We start from the raw sequence: 18676 nt of genomic DNA, 5'->3' as shown, positions 1-18676 counted from the left end.
TATTAACTTGGCACATAGGCACAATAAGGTGATAGGCCTACTACACAGGTCAGCATAATTTAAATCAGATGTTTGTTTTCTCTCTCCCCAGCGAAGTTTACGTTCGGACATTTCAGTCAAATCCTCTTTCCGGTAGGTAAGCTAGCCCCACACACCCATAGACATAATATACACCACGTACGCTGAATGTCGTACACGTTGGATGACGTCTTGTTCTTGCTATAAATACGGAAGTAGACATCTAACGCGTCAGACGGAATACTCCGCCAGAGCCTTCATGTGATCACGGTAGACTCTTTATACCAAAGGGTTGCAAAACCTCCCTTTTGGAAGTTTAAAATCTTCAAAAGGCAAACTTATGAAGAAAGAGCTTTTGATTAACTTCACATTTCGCGGAGTTTTAGTTGGAAAGGGTAAAGGAAAGAAGGCTAAAAGAAGAAAATGGCCAATTTTAGCCTCAGAAAAGCGGAACCAAAAGACGTTGCCGATATATTGCGGTTGATTAAGGTAAGTTTTGTAAATATTTTTGTAAAGACCACCAACATACATACTCAGACATGAAGGACATTGTAAATATTTGTTATTATAGGCTGAATAGACCAAACAAAAGACGTTATCTTAGTTTTTGACGTCCTCGTGTATTAGGCCTAGCCATATTCATGAACGTATAATTGGTGGTTTAATTAGCAGCTAATTCTCTTGGCAGGAGGTAACGTTAATGTTTCTTATTTCAAATGTTTTTTTTTCTTTGTTCTGATCAACTTAAGTGTCGAGTGTAGGCTAAAGTTGTGCCTCGGTGTCAATTCCTTGTCAATTATGTTTGTTAAATGTTTATTTTTTCGGATTCAATAATTGTTTGCTTTAATGTCTTCAGTAGCCGATCACATTGTAACGTCGGTTTCGATTTGTTTTTAGGAACTTGCGAAATTCGAGGAGATGGAGGAACAAGTTGTGCTGACCGAGAAAGGTATGGGAAGTTCCCCTCCCCCACACACTGTTTCTTCTCACCCAGACACGACCAGTTCAGACGGGTCTGGTGACACCAGATTTGTTGATTGCATTAGGACCTATATCCACGACGTGTAAACATTACATACCATTTCCAAATCGAGATTATAATATTATAAGCTCAAATATTGCTGAATCACACTGATATAGGTCATCTAAACTCCTAGGTTAAAAAATAAGTTATGTAAAAAATAACCACATATTTGATTGTCGTGAGACCATCAAATTCCCCCACTGATTACGTCATTCTTCCGACTGCGGAGCGTTCATGCTCTTTGCAGTCTGAATGTTGCAAAAATCTAGAAGGCACAATACAACAAAATATAGGCCTAAAAAAAAGTAGAGAGAAAAAAAGTAGAGTTTAAGAAACATATGCAGTTTTTCCAATTATTCCCAGACCAGAACCCATAAACAGATTTTATAATGCCTAAAAGGACTGCCATAAAGCTGCTGTGTAGCGTTGTTACCTCTAAGCTGCCAGTAATGCACGTGACACGGAAGGGAGGGGTAACTCCATGGGTAAGTCCCCCTCTGGCCAACGGAAGTTTCACAGACAGAACCTCTGAGGTCAAGGCAGGTTTAAAGGACATTCAAAAAGCTTTAAGAAATTAACAGGGTCAAGGTTTTGATATTTCAGTATTTACCTGCTACTAGTTAAGTAGTTCTGGAAATGAGTGTGTGTGGTGTGTGTGTACACTTGGATGGAGATGTGTTCCTGTTCTGTGGATAACTGGGTGAGGAGTATGTCTGTGACCTCATGGAATGGGAATTTAATGTTTATTTTCCTCCCCCAGATCTTCTGGAGGACGGCTTCGGGGAGCACCCCTTCTACCACTGCCTGGTCGCAGAGGTTCCTGAAGACCAGAGGAGCCATGATGGTAAGAGTTACATCTGGTCCAGTACAAAGGAGTCTGGTCCCATAGAAACCACCTGTTTCTCACATTCCAGGTGTGATCCCCCCCCCCCCTCCCCTCCAAAAACACTGGCCACACCTTTTATTTATTTGGCATCCCTTCAAACTGGATGGATTAGGCAACAGGAAACATGAGTGTTTGAAACATGAGTAACACACATGGAACCTGGTGACTCACCAATGGAATGGAATGGACATCAATTTATTTGAATCAGGGACAATGCACAAAATAACATTTATCCTGGGATCCAGGAAAATATGTCTTGGGCCAGGTTGTAGCAGCAATTGCTAATTTGCACCTGTAGTCCCTGGGCAAGTATAAAAACATAAAATAAAATAACGGTAATATAAATAAATTACATAGGACTAAACATGATGTGATGGCCATAGTATTTAACAAACAAGCAGCACACACACATACAACATCTTAAAAATGTGTGCAAACTTGTCTACTTAACATCCACCTCTTAGTCAAGCATGAAAAGGTATAAACATTTTTACATAATATGTATTCTGTGGGGAGGGCATTCCACTGTCTCATGGCCACACATGAGAAAGAGGAACTCCCAAGTTTGGTTATACGACGAGGGATGCTACACTCCCCACTTGTGACACGTCGTGTAGTTCGCTCAGAATTTTCAGAGCAGAGTGTTACAAACTTTTTCAAAGGGGGAGCAGTAGCACTGTAAACTATTTTATGTAGTAAAGACACATTTGAGTGTTTCATTAGATTTTCAAAACTCAATAAACTATATTTGGCCAGTATATGACCGTGATGATAATGGCGTGTCTTTTTGTCATGGATTTTAAGGCAGTTTTTTCAGTAGTTAATTATTGGCATTTATACACACAGGCGACCTGTGAGGTTCTCGTGCAGTAATGTTGAATGCTGAGCGAAGTCTAACTCCAGTGCGTGTGTGTGTGTTTGCAGGTCACATTGTGGTGGGGTTCGCCATGTACTACTTCACCTACGACCCCTGGATCGGCAAGCTGCTCTACCTGGAGGACTTCTACGTCATGCCAGAGTACAGAGGTATACCCCCCCCCCCCACACACACACTCGCATTACACTTTCTGTTGGGGTTGAATCATCAAACTAATGTCCCTCTTTCTTTCCCCAGGCTATGGGATTGGGTCTCATATCTTCAATCGTCTGAGTGAGGTAGGTGTCTTCCTTCTACCCATTTTACAAGTGTCTTTATCCACCAAGTATACAGACCGTTCGTTCACAATGTTTTTGTCACGTGCGTATCTGCTCTTGTGATTGCTTACATGTAGAAATGGCATCACAGATACAGAGCAGTAGCACGTTCATATTTATTTATTTGTTTGTTTGTTTATCTGTTGGTGCAGACGGCCGTGAAGACTCGCTGCAGCAGCATGCACTTCATCGTTGCAGAATGGAACAGCAAGTCGATCGAGTTCTATAAGCGGCGGGGTGCTGCTGATCTGTCTCTGGAAGAGGGCTGGAGGCTCTTCGAGATCGACAAACAGAGCCTCCTCAAGATGGCCACCAAGTAGACACTCGGAAGCAGAGAAATGGCTGTCAAGTCAACACAACATTTTACACTCAAGTCACAGCTAAATGTCAACCAATCACTAGATTTTCAATTATCCTACTGTGAAAAATATAAACGAGGCATACACTACCGGTCAAAAGTTTGTGGTCACTTTTCATTCCACTCCATTATAGACAGAATGTCAGATCAGAAATCAGTTGCATTGTTTTTTTTAATCAGGGCAGCAGTTTTCAGATTGCATTATGTGCTTACATAATTGCAAGAGTTCTCCAGTTTTCTCAGCCTTTTGGATGAATGGTTGCTGATAATGGGCAATGTAGATATTGCATTAAAGATCAGTAATTTCTTTCTACAACAGTCAAGGACCCCCAACTTTTAACTGGTAGTTATTTAGCCACATAACTAATTATTTTATATTTATTAATAAAAGGGACTTTCTAGTAGTTGCTATTTTGATACTTAGACTAAATCTCAAATCTTGGTCTTAGTTTCGTTAGTTTGTTGTTTCATCCAAAGGGACTTAAAGCATGGATAATGATTACGCAATAGGCCACGGTTGTGTTTATCATTATTTTGTCTTCATCTAAAGGACATTAGGAGCTTGTTAGTCCATGTAATGCCAGATGTGTAGACGTGGTCCACCCTGTCCTGTCAACTTGTCCCTGTTTATCACTGTCTGATTAAATTAATGGAATAAAATATAATCATATTTCAGTTTAGTCCTGTCTGCTGCATTTCATTTACAGCTCACTGACCATATGCCTCTGAAGTTCGCCCACAAAAATGACCTAAAAGTTGCCAAGGAGATCTGGGTACCATCTTTGCTCAGATCGCCTTATATGGCAAGGAAGACTGCTTTGATTACTTTTTGTAGGCAAACTTCAGAGGTGTGTGGAGAGCAGGGACATGTTCAAAAGCAATACGTTTTGCTATGATTTCTGATCTCCCAGCCCCCCATACATCACTTCCCCTCCCAGACACCCATTGACTTCCGTTTCCGAAATCGCTGTTTTATGACTTCCAGTGAGGTAACCAGCAGTGAAATTCAAATTCTCTAATGGGTTAGTCTGGCTTCACCCAGGCTAGAGAAAATGGAAATGCATACATTTTTTAATATCAATTTTGTAGTGTTGAGTCTGATTGAAGGGAAGATATTTTTGAAACGTGTGGTTTCAGTTTGTATGGACCTGTGACCTTCAGAGGGAGAAGCAGGACCACGTGGTGGTTTGGATGAGCGCTGTCATTGATTATTTTGGTTGCACGGTTCAACAGAGAGTGGACTGGATAGAGTTCACAACAAATTATGTCAGAGACTTTGGTAACAACCCTCTCTAATTTCCTTTTGGTGTGACTGAGCTCCCACACCAGATAGTGATGGATGAGGTGGTGATCTCTATGATTGCTTTATACACGGGTTTCCCGTTTACCAACAAAATGTTATAAACTTAACCTAAATAGTCGGCTGCTGTAAGCTACAATCGGATTTTTTTGTATACCCCTGTTGTCTCATTGATAAAAACATCTAATTTCAGACTGTATTTCAGAGTTTGCCGTTCATTTGCATTATTAATATAACATATTTATATTTTGTCATTTTTGGCGAAGACATGCATTCCGTTAGGGATATTAAACATATTGAACACTCTCTGACCATCGTGATTTCGAATTGGTGCAGTTTTCAGCACAAAAACTAATTTTATTCTTTTCATAGACAGCACTGCTCTATGCTGTTCTATGGTGCTTTCTGCCTCTTAGTTGCGCACGCATGTTTTTGTGACGTTGCATAGAAATCCATGTATAGAAATGCACCTGCAACTGGTGCTCACATGAAAGTTCCTCAGCTGTCTAAGGAAGTAGAGTTGTGCCATTTTGATTATGTGACTGTTTATTTACCATTTCAAATTGTTGCTGATGTACGAGCCAAGAAATATAAGGAGTCTGTCAAGGTTATGGGCTTCCCACATATTCGTTTTTCTCAATTGCTTTGATGCACTTAATGAAACTTGGGTCCACTTGACCTTGATCTAAGCCTTCTTAGCAGAGCAGAAGTCATCTGTTGCAAATTATTTAACACATTTTCATTGGTTAAACACATTCTTTTTACAAACATTTAACACAGTTCTGAGTTCTCATACAAAGACTCCAAACTCTATTGGATTAACTGTGTAACAAATGCAACATTAATCCACAGCTAATATATATTGCTTGCAAACTAATGAACTTGTAATGTCAATGTGTGAATCTCCTTTGCACAATTCTTCAATCAGCAATCATTCATTATCCATAAGAGATACCATGTCTGTTCTGTGTTGCTAAGTATGAATCTAAGGCACTGTATTGCCTATTTGGTGAAGAAAACAGTACAAAAGCTGACAAGTCCAGGTGTTTACTGTAGGTCTATTTCAATGAAAAATGACAAGTTGTAGTTCAGTGTATGAAATGTGTCTTGTCCAGGTGCTTACTGTAGGTCTTACATGTCAATGGTAGTTACATCTTGGGAGGAATAAATACAATACATTTTTATTCAATACATTTTGTCTTTCCATAGTTTTTCTGATACCAGAAAAATGAGAAGAAATGGCACAGACAGCAAAAATTAAGGAAACTCCTCATTTTGAGGACGGTGTTTTGCATTTAATTGGGCAGTGTGTAATGATTGATTGAAAGTGAACAGTGATTTGACTTCAAGTTGTTTTGTTTGATGGCAAAATCGGCTTTTGCTGTTTGTTTTAAATGTTCTGAGAGTGTTAGTCTTTTGCAGGCAAAATGTGTCATTTTGACCATGAGTGCCACTGTTTCAGCCTGTGTGTTAACTTGAAAATGTGGAGTTTGAGTTGACTGCTGCATCAAAGCGATCAAGAAAAACTGTAACTGGGGCATTGGTGTTCTACTTTGTTTCACTTTGTGAAGTCATGGGTTCTCAACATTGGGAAATGAAACAAATGAAACCCTAGCACTTGTGAGCGAGGTCAAGACTCACTCACTCATTTCCTCACTCTCCACGTCAAGCTGATGTGTGGTGAGCGTTCGCACGCATATCATTGCTGCCGTGCATCATTGGTGGTGTTTAGTGAGGTTCCCCCTTCACTGTGAAGCTCTTTGGGTGCCAAAAGCGCTTTATAATATATGCAATGTGTTGTTGTTGATTCAACTTAAAGGTGTAACAGACCATTCAGATTAAAGGGTGTGACACAGCTACGACATAAAGCTGCAGCATAAGTGCTGTCCCACGTAAAAACACAACAGATGTCCTTCAAATATACATCTTTAATTCCACAGTCAGACCATTTATAATTTATATATAAATATGAATCATTTTTTTACATTCATGTTTCCAAGGTGAATTTAACTCAATCAAACATGTTAAAGATTTAAAACAAAAAATAATATAGATGAGACAAAAGTTTTCCCCGCCTTAATTCCAAATTACTGGACGATCTATGAAAAAGCATTTTAAAACGTATACATATTGTTATATTTTAATTTGTTAATTTTTCTTTCTGTTGTAACAGAAGTAATTAGACAGACCCCGCCCCTGGGGAGTAGTTTCCACTCTTGGGGGCATGTCTTATTCTAGTGCAGTTGGAAGAGGTCACTGTGAACCTCTCAGGTGCAGGACAAGAGGAGTCACAATAATCTTTAGAAGAGTCCACACACTTTTGTCCTCGCCTTTTTTGTGTTTTCATGTGTTTCATTCTTGGACTCTTTTTAAGAATATTGTGTCTCGTTATAGTGCAGAATGTTGGGGGAGAGGAGGGGCTTGAATATGATTAAGGGGTGTGGCTTTGCTCAGAACTGGATGGAACCTTGTCTCCCTTAGACAAGTCAAGGAGCCTGGACCTGTCAACAGATTGAGAGAGCAAAAAATACAAACACACACACACACACACACACCTCAGCTTTAGTTTAAAAAACTTCAAACACACACTTGAAGTTGACTTGATTGTCATTATTAAAAAAAAAATTGAGAATAGCGTTAAAACATTGAATTTCACTTTTGTCCCAATGCTTTTGCCCTGAATTGTACACAGATACACTATAGCATTCACCACACACTAAATAAGCAAATTTCCCTCACAGGATCAAAAGAGTATACTTATACTTATAAAATAAGCATATGGGTATTACTGCCCCTAAAGAGTAACCTGGCCCTAGCCAGATGAATTTCGCTCCGCCTAGCTCCACTCATCCATCTGGAACCGATCCATTGAAGTGTTGCTTCAGAAGGCTGGACCTAATCAAAAAATGCTTGCATATGATTGAATAAGCCACTTGTCCGTCATCTATTGACGTGCTACTTCAACCACTCTCATCGAAGCCAACCCGTGACGCTGATAACAGTCTCACAGTCGCTTCTATGTCACATCTATGAAACTCCCGCCCTGCGTCCTGATTGGCTAAACCATAAAGTTGGTTGGAGAAATCACTCTCAATGGAAGAGGTTCCAGATATATGTGAGTGAAGCTAGGCGGAGCTAAGCGGAACGACATTCATCTGGCTAGGGCCAGGATACCTAAAGAGAGGATCCAGAGTTAAAACAACCTGGGGTCTATGTATGAATGATAACAAGTTCAAACTTTCAAACTTTGAACTTTTCAAATATTGTTGTATGATGTATGTTTATATAGTAAGATTCAGCCAGATTCAGCAAGAAGTCGAACGTGCCCATAGTATAAGTATATAAGTATATACTCTTTTGATCCCGTGAGGGAAATTTGGTCTCTGCATTTATCCCAATCCGTGAATTAGTGAAACACACTCGGCACACAGTGAGGTGAAGCACACACAAATCCCGGCGCAGTGAGCTGCCTGCAACAACAGCGGCGCTCGGGGAGCAGTGAGGGGTTAAGTGCCTTGCTCAAGGGCACTTCAGCCGTGCCTACTGGTCGGGGTTCAAACCGGCAACCCTCCGGTCACAAGTCCGAAGCGCTAACCAGTAGGCCACGGCTGCCCCTCTCTGTAAACGTTCAAAGTTTACAACACTTTGGTTTGTCTGCAGGGACCCTATCCACATTACCACCGAAGTGTAAGGCTATTTTGAGCCTTGTCAGTGGTTTAAAAATAGCTATTTATTTAGACGTGGCTCCATGCCCACTGCTACAGGCTATAAACCATTTTGTTGCTAATGCAAACAACGGTCTAGCACAAAACTCCTCTGATTAACATAATTTTGCTCCCAAACTAAAGTTTGAACTCCTTATCATCCATGAATAGACCCCAGGTTTCTAACTCCGGATCATCCCTTCAAGGCTGCGTTCCCCAATCCTTTTTCTCTTGCAGCACTCTATTTACTATGAGAAAAGCTTACAGCACACCACCATAATATTAAGCATACAAAAGCCACAGCAGAAGTTTGTTGCTGTTTATTGCACCCCGGTTGCTAAGAAACTCATTACTCATACATTTTGATGCATAATTTGTTTAATGATCACTTTTCCTCCACACCCAACACATAGCTTCTCTTTGTTGTATTGTTTTTGTTTGTTTGTTGTATTTTCCTTTTCACTATGTAAAGCGACCTTGGGCTTGTGAAAGGCGCTATATAAATTAAACTTATTATTATTATTTATAATGTAGGGAAGCTATGCTTGAATCCATAGTGCAAACTATATCGCAACTGTCTTAAGGGACTGGCCATTCAGTGAAGTGTGTCTATGAATAGGGTAGGTGAGTGTGTGTGTGTGTGTACACAGGTGTGTGTTGTTTATATCTGGGAGCCCTTATGTGTGCAGAGAAACGCGTAATGTTTGTCATGTGTGTTTGCATAATGACAAACATTATCAGTAGGGTTTCCACTTTTGCCAGTCCTTAATCACGACAGAAGTTATTTTACCGGATACATATTTTGTATTGTCAATAGGTCTACATAAATCGTCGGAAACCTCAGGAAATTTATAATTAGTCTCCAACGCCCTTTTAGGCCCACGTTTTAAGATAACCATATAGTCAAACTGTAAATAAAGCAGATGTGTGACCAGTCCTCAGGGCAAGTGGCACACTTCCGGTGAAAAAAAGGTGCAGTAGGTTGTTAATGGACCGTTTCCATGTCAACACTGATGCCCTGTTCAGAGACGGCCTGCATTATAGCTGTGTTTTCTATGGGCACACACATGAGGACATTTTTACTGGCTTAAATATTAAATTTGCTGTTTTATTTCAATGTGTTTTTTTTAATAAATTTTACCTGGCAAAAATCTGTAATTACCAACTAATGAAAACCCTGGTGTGTGTGTGTGTGTGTGTGTGTGTGTGTGTGTGTGTGTGCGCGAGTTTGTGTGACTCTACATGACAACAATTAGTATTTGTGTAAAAAGTAATTGCAATACAGTGTGTGTGTGTGTGTGTGTGTGTGATATGACCACCATCATCCCAGTCCCTAAGAAAAAAAATGTGAGTTGCCTTAATGACTTATACCAAACCAGTGTGTGTGTGTGGTGTGAATGTGTATGGTACAGTGTTCATTTTAGGACATCCTCAGGTGTCAGACTCAAACGAAAAGGCATCAGGTCACAGCATCGAAGTATCCTAAAAGTCAGTCAGTCTCTTGACAAAACCTCTGTCATCTTCAGACAAAACAGCATTAGGTCTCGGAAAAAATGGCCTCGGACCAAAAGTCATCAGTCTCAGAAAAATCTCTGTGAAGTCTATGAAAGTCAAGTGTCAGACCAAAAAGCGTCATGTCTCAGAAAAATCTCTGTCAGCTGAAACTGCTTCAAACCAAATGACCTCAGCGTCAGAAAAAACCTCTGTCAGCATCAGAAAAAAAGTTGTCAGAGATAACATTGCCCAGATGAGGAAGCTGTTGACTAGCTTTCTGAATTAGCTAAAGTAGATAGCTTTCTGAATTAGCTAAAGTAGTTAACTGGTACAGCAAGCAAACTTATTTGTGATACAATACAAAATAGTTATTTTCTGCAAGTTTACTTGTGTAAAGCAGTAGTAGTAAAGTAAAGCAGTTTCAGCTGACAGAGATTTTTCTGAGACATGATGACACTTTTTGGTCTGACACTTGACTTTGCAATTTCATAGACTTGACACAGATTTTTCTGAGACTGACGACTTTTGGTCCAAGGCCGTTTTTTCTGAGACGTAATGCAGTTTTGTCTGAAGATGACAGAGGTATTTCTGACACCGGAGTCTGAGATCTGAGGATGTCCTAAAATGAACACCGTAGTATGGGTATTATTTGTGTGTGTGTGTGTGTGTGTGTCTGTGTCCATTACCGGCTCCAGAGTTCAAGCTTTGGTCTCCTCTTTGGCACTTCTCTCAACCTTTAGAGACCAACAGACACACACACACACACACACACACACAACTCCACTGGTCAAAAAGTGAAATATAATATAAACACGCACACGCACACACACAATGATATGCCTAAATACATACACACACTAAACAAAAACACACACTAACATGCCTAATGCACACACACAAACAGGAATACACACACACACACAATGTACAAGTGAAGAACACCTATATACACATACACACACACACACACACACACACACACAGACACAAATACACCTAAACAGAAAGAAGAAACACACACACACACCTTCTCTTTGAGCGGCTTGGGTGCAGGCTTCACCAGTTGCTCCATGGCAACATAGGCCTGAAGTGCATAATCATAGATGCCATCACCAGTAGCCTGGCAACACAATCAAAGGTGGATCAGTATCAAACCTTACCCATTCAACAAACAAACTCTAACAACTAAACACAAAAGTGTGCATGCACACACACACACACACACCTTGGCCATTTCGGATGCCTTCTGAGGATAGTACACAGACGCTCCAATGGCCATCAGTCCAGTAGGATACACCAACTTCTTCCACCTAGAGCCTAAACATACACAATACATTATACACTCACACATACACACACACAATCATCATTCCCACACACACACTCCCACACATATTGCATCATGTACGCAAACATCCACAGTCACACACCTCGACAGACAGACAGACAGACAGACAGACAGACAGACACACACACAGATAGTCCCTGTCCCTTACATATACTACCGCTCAAAAGTTTGGGGTCACTTAGAAATGTCCTTATTTTTGAAAGAAAAGAACTGTTTTTTCCAATGAAGATAACATTAAATTAATCAGAAATACAACCTAGACATTGTTAATGTGGTAAATGACTATTCTAGCTGGAAACGGCTCATTTTTAATGGAATATCTACATAGGTGTACAGAGGCTCATTTCCAGCAACCATCACTCCTGTGTTCTAATGGTACATTGTGTTAGCTAATCGTGTTAAAAGGCTAACTGATGATTAGACAACCCTTGTGCAATTATTTTAGCACAGCTGAAAACTGTTAGAGAAGCTATAAAACTGGCTGTCCTTTAAACTAGTTGAGTATCTGGAGCATCAGTATTTGTGGGTTCGATTATACTTTCAAAATGGCCAAAAAAAGATAGTCTATTCTTCTGAGAAATGAAGGCTATTCCATGCGAGAAATTTCCAAGAAACTGATTTCCTATAACATTATGTACAACTCCATTCAGAGAATAGCACAAACCGGCTCTAACCAGAAGAGAAGTGGGAGGCCCCAGTGCACAACTAAGCAAGAGGACAAGTACATTAGAGTCTCTAGTTTGAGAAATAGACGCCTTACAGGTCACCCGGATGCACACGTACATACACATTTCCAGCCCCTCTCTCACACACACACATTCCCTGCCCCTACACATACGCACATGTACTCATACACACACATTTCCTGTCCGTCACACAGACAGACACACAGTCCCTGGTCCTCACACACACACACACACACACACACACACACACACACACACACACACACTTGCAAATTCTCTGCCCTACACACAAACCTACCTCGGGCGAGGAACAGTCCCAGGATGCCTGCAAACCCGATAACCCCTGCTCGTGGATAGAACTCTGGGGGAGGGTTCTGAAGATAGACATAACCATCTGCACACAACAACAAACAAAACAGTCTTCTCACAAGAAGAAAACAAACCTGTATAGAAACAGGAATGTAAACACAAGTACGAACAAAAAAAACCCCCAAAAGATAGATAGATAGATAGATAGATAACAAAACTATTTGCACACAAAATCACGCGCACACACACACACACACGCACGCACACACACACACATACACGCACACATACACACTCGCACAAGTTGTCCGTTCATTTGAGTTGGAAATTCATTTAATATTTCATCTTAAACAAACTATACTGATGGGCTGCTCACCACTTTCTAAATAAATAATGTTTCCAGCCAGCTGACGTTGAGGATAATCCTACCTGAAAAGGTCCAGCCACTCCAACTCAACAATTTGCTTCCCTTATAACTTTGTAGGCTACCAATCACTGCTACAGTGAGAACTTCATCAGCTTGCAAGATTAAATCAGTACTTTAGTATGAGATGAGTTAATCAGGAATGAAGAGAATGTGTATAGGCAAAGTCTACTGAAACAGGCCTGTTGCATGATACCGTTGACGCGTCATGACCATCACACAGTCCACTGTGCCCAGACCTGTCTACTTTGTTACTTCATGACAAAGCCAAAGATCCTTAATATACATTTCCCCATGTGAACAGCACCTGACACACACACACACACACACACACACACACACACACACACACACACACACACACACACACACACACACACACACACACACACACACACACACACACACACACACACACACACACACACACACACACACACACACACACACACACTCTCTCACCTTTCCCCATTTGAACGGCGTCATCCACTATCGGCTTCACCTTCCCATACACCCCCTTCAGGTTCCAACAGGATATGACAACACATAGAGGAGCAAATGACATTATTATAGAGGGAACATGGGAGGCATATGCATGGCTGGGTTTGGGTTTACCCTGGCCATATGCATGCCTGCTACACCACACTGAGAGCAGTCACAGCGGCTTGGGTGCAAAAACCATCAGAAAACGAACCAATGGAGCCACAGCATGGTGCTTTAGCCAATGGAATGAAAGCAGTATGATGCTTTTCAGCATTTCACAGATATATCGTCACAACAGATATATCTATTTTTTTGTGTAGAAGAGTGTGTGTGTGTGTGTGTACCTGTACTTTCTTCACTGCCGAGTTTGTGGTTTGCTGAACAGCAGTGATGAGGCCAAAACAGCAATAGTGTTGGCATGACGACACCGCGACACACAGCCATTTGCACGCGTGCGTGCACACGCACACATACGCACCAACATAGCGGGACAAATGCAAATTCATTAAAAAACACTTGTATCTTAAATGGTTACAAAAGAAATTCAAGTATATTATGACTTCAGACTTGAGTTATCTCAAGTTCAAATAATACAATTGCCAAAAAGAACCAATTCATTAATCATTAATTTGTTAGTGTTGTTTGTGTCCTTAAGTGCTGCTGTGTTATAACAGTCGCTTGTGTTGTTAGTGTTGAGTGTGTAGTTGTTCCTGTTATTAGTGCTGTTGTGTTATTATTGTTTTAGTGTTATTAGTGCTGTTGTGTTATTGTTTGTGTTATTCTTGTTGTGTTTCTTTAAGTATTGTTTTGTTTGTACCATTGTTAGGTGTTAGTGCTAGTGTAAGTTGTTACATTGTTGTGTTGTTTTGTAATTAGTGTTGTTATTAGTGTTGTGTTGTTTGTGTTATTAGTGTTGTGTTGTTTGTGTTACTGTTCATTGTTAGTGTTGTGCTGTTTATGTTATACCGGTAGTATAGTGTTGTTCTGACATTAGTGTTGTATGTTTTGTTAATATTTAACTCTTTGCCTCCAACACACACACATACACATACACACACACAGACACACACACACACTTATGTACAAAATGAAGTCTGTGTCACCATGTATGCAGTAAAGCCAAAGCCTCACCATTGGCCATGCAAGGCAGCGCTTTGGCAATGAGGGCAAGCATCTAGCAACTAGCAACTATGAAGCACATGCAAGTTCCCAATGGAGTGGCAAAGGACAGAGCGTATCACACCAGCACCTTGTGGTCCTAGGGCTGAGCATGGGTGTTCTGAACGGCATGTCTCTATTCTGTGTATTTATCACCGAGAGAGAAGAAATACTCTTTTCTGATTGGTAGGGTGGCTATTAATTCTACTAATTCTTCTTCTAATAAAAGGACAGGGGACAGTTATGAAGTAGATCTGGTAAAAACAATGTAATCACCGTTCCATATCAATGCTTGGTGTGTCTGCATTGTGTGTACCGGTATGTTATGTACGTATGGGGCAGCCGTGGCCTACTGGTTAGCACTTCGGACTTGTTACCGAGGGTTGGTCGGAGGGTTGCCGGTTCGAACCCAGACCAGTGGGCATGGCTGAAGTGCACTTGAGCAAGGAACCTAACCCCTCACTGCTCCCCGAGCGCCGCTGTTGTTGCAGGCAGCTCACTGCGCCGGGATTAGTCTGTGCTTCACCTCACTGTGTGTTCACTGTGTGCGGAGTGTGTTTCACTAATTCACGGATTGGGATAAATGCAGAGACCAAATTTCCCTCACGGGATCAAAAGAGTATATATACTTATACTTATACTATCTGTATGTATCATTCATGTCTTACATTTGTCTGCCTTGTGTGTATGTGAATAGACTTAATTGCAACACTTTTTTTATTCTAAGGTGCAAGAACAGCAATTACAGGACTTGTCCAAGGACAGTGAAATATCTTACTAAATAAAGATTCTATTTGAGATGATCCTTCCTCATCCTAGAAGCCAGCTAGGGTGGTAGCATTTACTTCACCAGGAAATGCCTGAGAGGTCAGTTATGAATGATCTGGGTCTATATGCACATGCAGACAAACTCATCAGACCATATTGTCTCCTTGCAAATTCCATAGCATGTGTGTGTCCACCAACCCCCAGTGTGTTTATCCACTGAACCCTGTGTGTGTGTGTGTGTGTGTGTCCACCAACGCCCTGTGTGTCTGTCCACGACACTGTGTGTGTGTGTGTGTCCAACTTCTGGTGTGTCTGTGTGTGTCCACGGAGGGGTGTCAGGTGTGCTTGCGTACCTGTCCCCAGGTGATGTATGGCTGGGTGGCTTGGCGTACAGTGGTGACCCCCTGCTCCAGCTGGCCTGCTGGCGGCTCTACATAACGCAGTCTTTGCTGTGGACTGGTGTACAGGGACAGCTGCACACACACACACAAGCACTAATCAGGAGCTCGTCTGGCACAGGGATACAGGGCTAAAGCAGGGGTAATGAGGCATTACATTTTATATTTACATGTTGTCATTTAGCTGACGTTTTTATCCAAAGCGACTTACAACAATCAAGGTATAATAAAGTTACCACTAGGATAATTTGTTAGTGCAGCAATAACAATAAGTACTACTAACATAGAATAGTGTGTGTGTGTGTGTTATATCTGGTTTTTACCTCCTCCAGGCTAAGCTCACTGCTGGGCGATTTCTCATCAATGGGGGTAGCAGCAAAGACCACTCCCATCATAATGCCCACAGGGCCCTGGGCTGGAACCTGGCAAATCGTAGCATTCTGTTTTTATTTACAATTTACACAGCAACCCAACCTTTTTGGAAATAGAGTTATTTATCACAGGCCTAAGGTTACACAAGTTACACAAATGCACCCAGCTATGCAAGGCAGCATAATGCGTATCCATAATGCGTTATCTAGGCGCAGCCGTGGCCTACTGGTTTGGGCTTCGGGCTTTTAACATCGGTGTATCTGACATAGGCGAGCTAAACAGATGACGACAGCGCTGCAACGAATCAGTCAGTAAACATTAGTAGTGTTATCCAATTGCGTGCAGTGAGATTTTTTTCAAATGCATGCTTGGTGCCGCCCCTCGAGTTGGGCTATTACATTAGTCATGGCCAGACCCTTAATCTTTCTAGATTAACAGGGTCTGGAATCTCCAGGCTAGGGTCCTGCCACTCTTTCATCCAAAAGTTGACCAGTGCAGCCAGTCTGATTTCACAACCTATGAACCTTTTCACCTCACCTCCTTTTTAATAAGGGTAAAAAAAAAAAAGTTGCTTAAAGGAACCGTATGTAAGAAAAATATTTCAATTAATCATAAAATGGCCCTGATATGTCACTAGACATTAAGAAATCATGTTCATTTCAAATACTTATATCACTGACAACAGTAGTCTTGCCAGGATATTGTCATTTAAAAAGTGAAGTTGCAGCCCTCAACTGTTGTTGATGTTGTGTTTTCAGTGAGGATAGGAGCAGGCTTCACTCAATTTGTCTATTTCTAAACTTTAAGAGTGCTGGCCTGGATAGTTATACATACAAGAAAGCACACTGAAGAAGGCACACGCCGAAACGCGTATGTGCAAATAAAAGAGTATGTATGCATAGTGCTCTCCTATTTTTGATGTTGTGTTTTGTCATGTCATGTTGTGTTTTGGCCTGATGCGCCACCCTCCACCTATCTACTAATCACGAAGTCAGTAGTGTTTCGCCATCCGCGTGTGCAACCTCGAGTCAGGGGGGAGGGGGAGGGGATACACCGCTCTTCAGTATTTTGAAAGTGATTGCAGTACCAGTTTTGGCCACAATCTTACATATGGTTCCTTTAAGTCTGACAGACTGTGCAACCAGGTGATATAATCAAGGGTAAAGTCCAGGCCTCCACGAAAATAAGATTTATTAGGTTGAGGCAGCGAGTGGGTAGTAAAATTATTTTTGTTGTTGTAGACTACTCAAAACAGCGGGGGGGGGGGTCGTCTTTATTTTAGGCCTACTGTCAATGCAAAAACGAAAAGAAAAAAAAACGAAAACTAGCCACTTTGGGCCCAGTTGGACCCGGAAACAGAATTATCTGAACATTTTTGCATCATGACTTAACAGCTGAATACCTTCAGGCAAAGATTCTAGAGAGCTCCGCTCTTAAGTTTTTTGCCTTCAGGCAACTCTTTTAGTACGTCTTCAATGGACAACAGGAATGCAGGGTTGGAGGAGAGAAGTTTCAACCATGCACCTGACACCCCGTGGTGCAAGATTGGAAACCCTTACTACAGGGCAGGCTCTAGTCCTTCTTTCCTCGTCTTACAACAACTTGTCGCCACCTGGCGGTCATTCCCCAGTTATGAGTGTATATCTGCAACTCTGCACCTGACCTATGAAGCCGAATCAATTTGAAACTTTTCATCTACATAATGTACCCCAAAATCTATACATTTCTTGGACAAAATTAGTATTTCTTTGAGTTTCATGTCGAATCGCCAAGTATGTATGTACTATCCAACGATGACGCTATATTGATAACCCTCTGTCTTGGCAGTGACATATTTAACGTCAACGTAACCACAATTTGAGTCACTGAAACAAGAACTTGACTTATTTAAGCCGTTAGTTTTCCACACACATGATCTGTTTATGCTTTTTGTCACAATAATCCACGCCAATGTTATCGCAACCTCTTCGACATTGACGTTGTTTCCGTAAGGACAAGAAACGTTAGCGCGCTGCTTTAACGTGTGATCGTCTTCTATCACAAACTAAGGTGATAAATCTTAAAGTGGCGTGGCATGACATTTCATTTCACCCATTCCGCTTTACACCTAGGAATCTGATAGAATTCCACGTACAGACTTAAAAGTCCTTGACTAATGTCTCGGTGTTACTGACATTTCATTCGAGCTGCAAAGACCTTAAATGACCTCGTTCTTAATCCACAAATTCGCTCAAATGAACCTAGAAAACCTTCCTTCTGCACCTAAACCAAGTCAAATATATTGCATCAACTTAATATATTGTAATACATTAACCAGAGACTCAACGTTACATGGTGTTGGTTACAGGAAAACAACTAAACTACCCGGTATCAAGTTTAAAGATGAAAAAAGCCACTTCTTACCTTGAACATGGTTCACTTTCTTCTTCTGCAGTTGTGGCAGACGTGTTGTGAATTGAAATATCGCCCCCTATCACTTCGGAATAGAACGTGCATTTGTGGTGTAGAATGTGATGGTAAAAAAATATGCAGAAGCGAGGTACGTTTTAGCAACGATTTATCAAAAGCTGAACTGTATCTTGTTAGAATGAAGTTAGTGGAAGTGGGTGTTTTTTCACAGTTTAAAGCAAATATCTTAGAGCGGAGCTCTATAATCTTTGGTTTAAAGACGTACTTATTGCGCTCTTTGGACAGAGAGCGTTAAAGCGGAGCTAGTAATCAAGGATCTTTGCTTTGGACTTCTCTGTCTAGC

The 18676-nt window shown here is 41.1% G+C and overlaps 2 protein-coding genes across 3 annotated transcripts; one reads left to right on the top strand and one right to left on the bottom strand.

Moving 5' to 3' along the window:
- The first annotated feature begins 236 nt into the window (after positions 1-236).
- LOC143112556 (diamine acetyltransferase 1-like) lies at positions 237-4160 on the top strand. The gene is made up of 6 exons (XM_076274835.1): positions 237-507; positions 916-967; positions 1803-1886; positions 2853-2954; positions 3043-3083; positions 3275-4160. The coding sequence occupies exons 1-6, from the start codon at positions 442-444 to the stop codon at positions 3440-3442; spliced, it is 513 nt and encodes a 170-aa protein (XP_076130950.1). The 5' UTR covers positions 237-441; the 3' UTR covers positions 3443-4160.
- Positions 4161-6693: 2533 nt separating this feature from the next.
- On the bottom strand, positions 6694-18369 carry apooa (apolipoprotein O, a). Of its 2 annotated transcripts, none has more exons than XM_076274833.1 (10): positions 18328-18369; positions 15876-15974; positions 15508-15627; positions 13573-13605; positions 13208-13262; positions 12311-12406; positions 11204-11295; positions 11006-11098; positions 10665-10712; positions 6694-7281 (listed from the first exon to the last, which is right to left on the bottom strand). In XM_076274833.1, exons 1-9 carry the CDS (start codon positions 18334-18336, stop codon positions 10677-10679), a joined length of 633 nt encoding a protein of 210 aa, XP_076130948.1. In that variant the 5' UTR covers positions 18337-18369; the 3' UTR covers positions 6694-7281; positions 10665-10676. The 2 variants fall into 2 exon arrangements, with proteins under 2 accessions (XP_076130948.1, XP_076130949.1); XM_076274834.1 differs by lacking the exon at positions 6694-7281 and adding an exon at positions 8845-9537.
- Between the last annotated feature and the right edge of the window lie 307 nt (positions 18370-18676).

The sequence above is a fragment of the Alosa pseudoharengus genome, unplaced genomic scaffold (assembly GCF_046254945.1).
Source record: "Alosa pseudoharengus isolate Yale_2024_CS ecotype anadromous, Long Island Sound unplaced genomic scaffold, YU_APseudo_1.1 YU_APseudo_1.1_scf_8, whole genome shotgun sequence".
Taxonomy (NCBI): domain Eukaryota; kingdom Metazoa; phylum Chordata; class Actinopteri; order Clupeiformes; family Clupeidae; genus Alosa; species Alosa pseudoharengus.
Note: the sequence above shows the minus strand (reverse complement) of the source record. Positions and strands in the feature narration are given on the sequence as shown.

Bases quoted from the DNA above. Each gene is read 5' to 3' on its own strand.
- LOC143112556 (XM_076274835.1), top strand. From the start codon at position 442: ATGGCCAATTTTAGCCTCAGAAAAGCGGAACCAAAAGACGTTGCCGAT. The intron at 968-1,802 runs GTATGGGAAGTT...TTCCTCCCCCAG, and splicing joins AGTTGTGCTGACCGAGAAAG to ATCTTCTGGAGGACGGCTTC. The intron at 3,084-3,274 runs GTAGGTGTCTTC...CTGTTGGTGCAG, and splicing joins TCTTCAATCGTCTGAGTGAG to ACGGCCGTGAAGACTCGCTG.
- apooa (XM_076274833.1), bottom strand. The intron at 15,628-15,875 runs GTAAAAACCAGA...GTGTGTGTGCAG, and splicing joins GTGAGCTTAGCCTGGAGGAG to CTGTCCCTGTACACCAGTCC. The intron at 12,407-13,207 runs GTGAGAGAGTGT...TGTTGTGTGCAG, and splicing joins CGCCGTTCAAATGGGGAAAG to ATGGTTATGTCTATCTTCAG.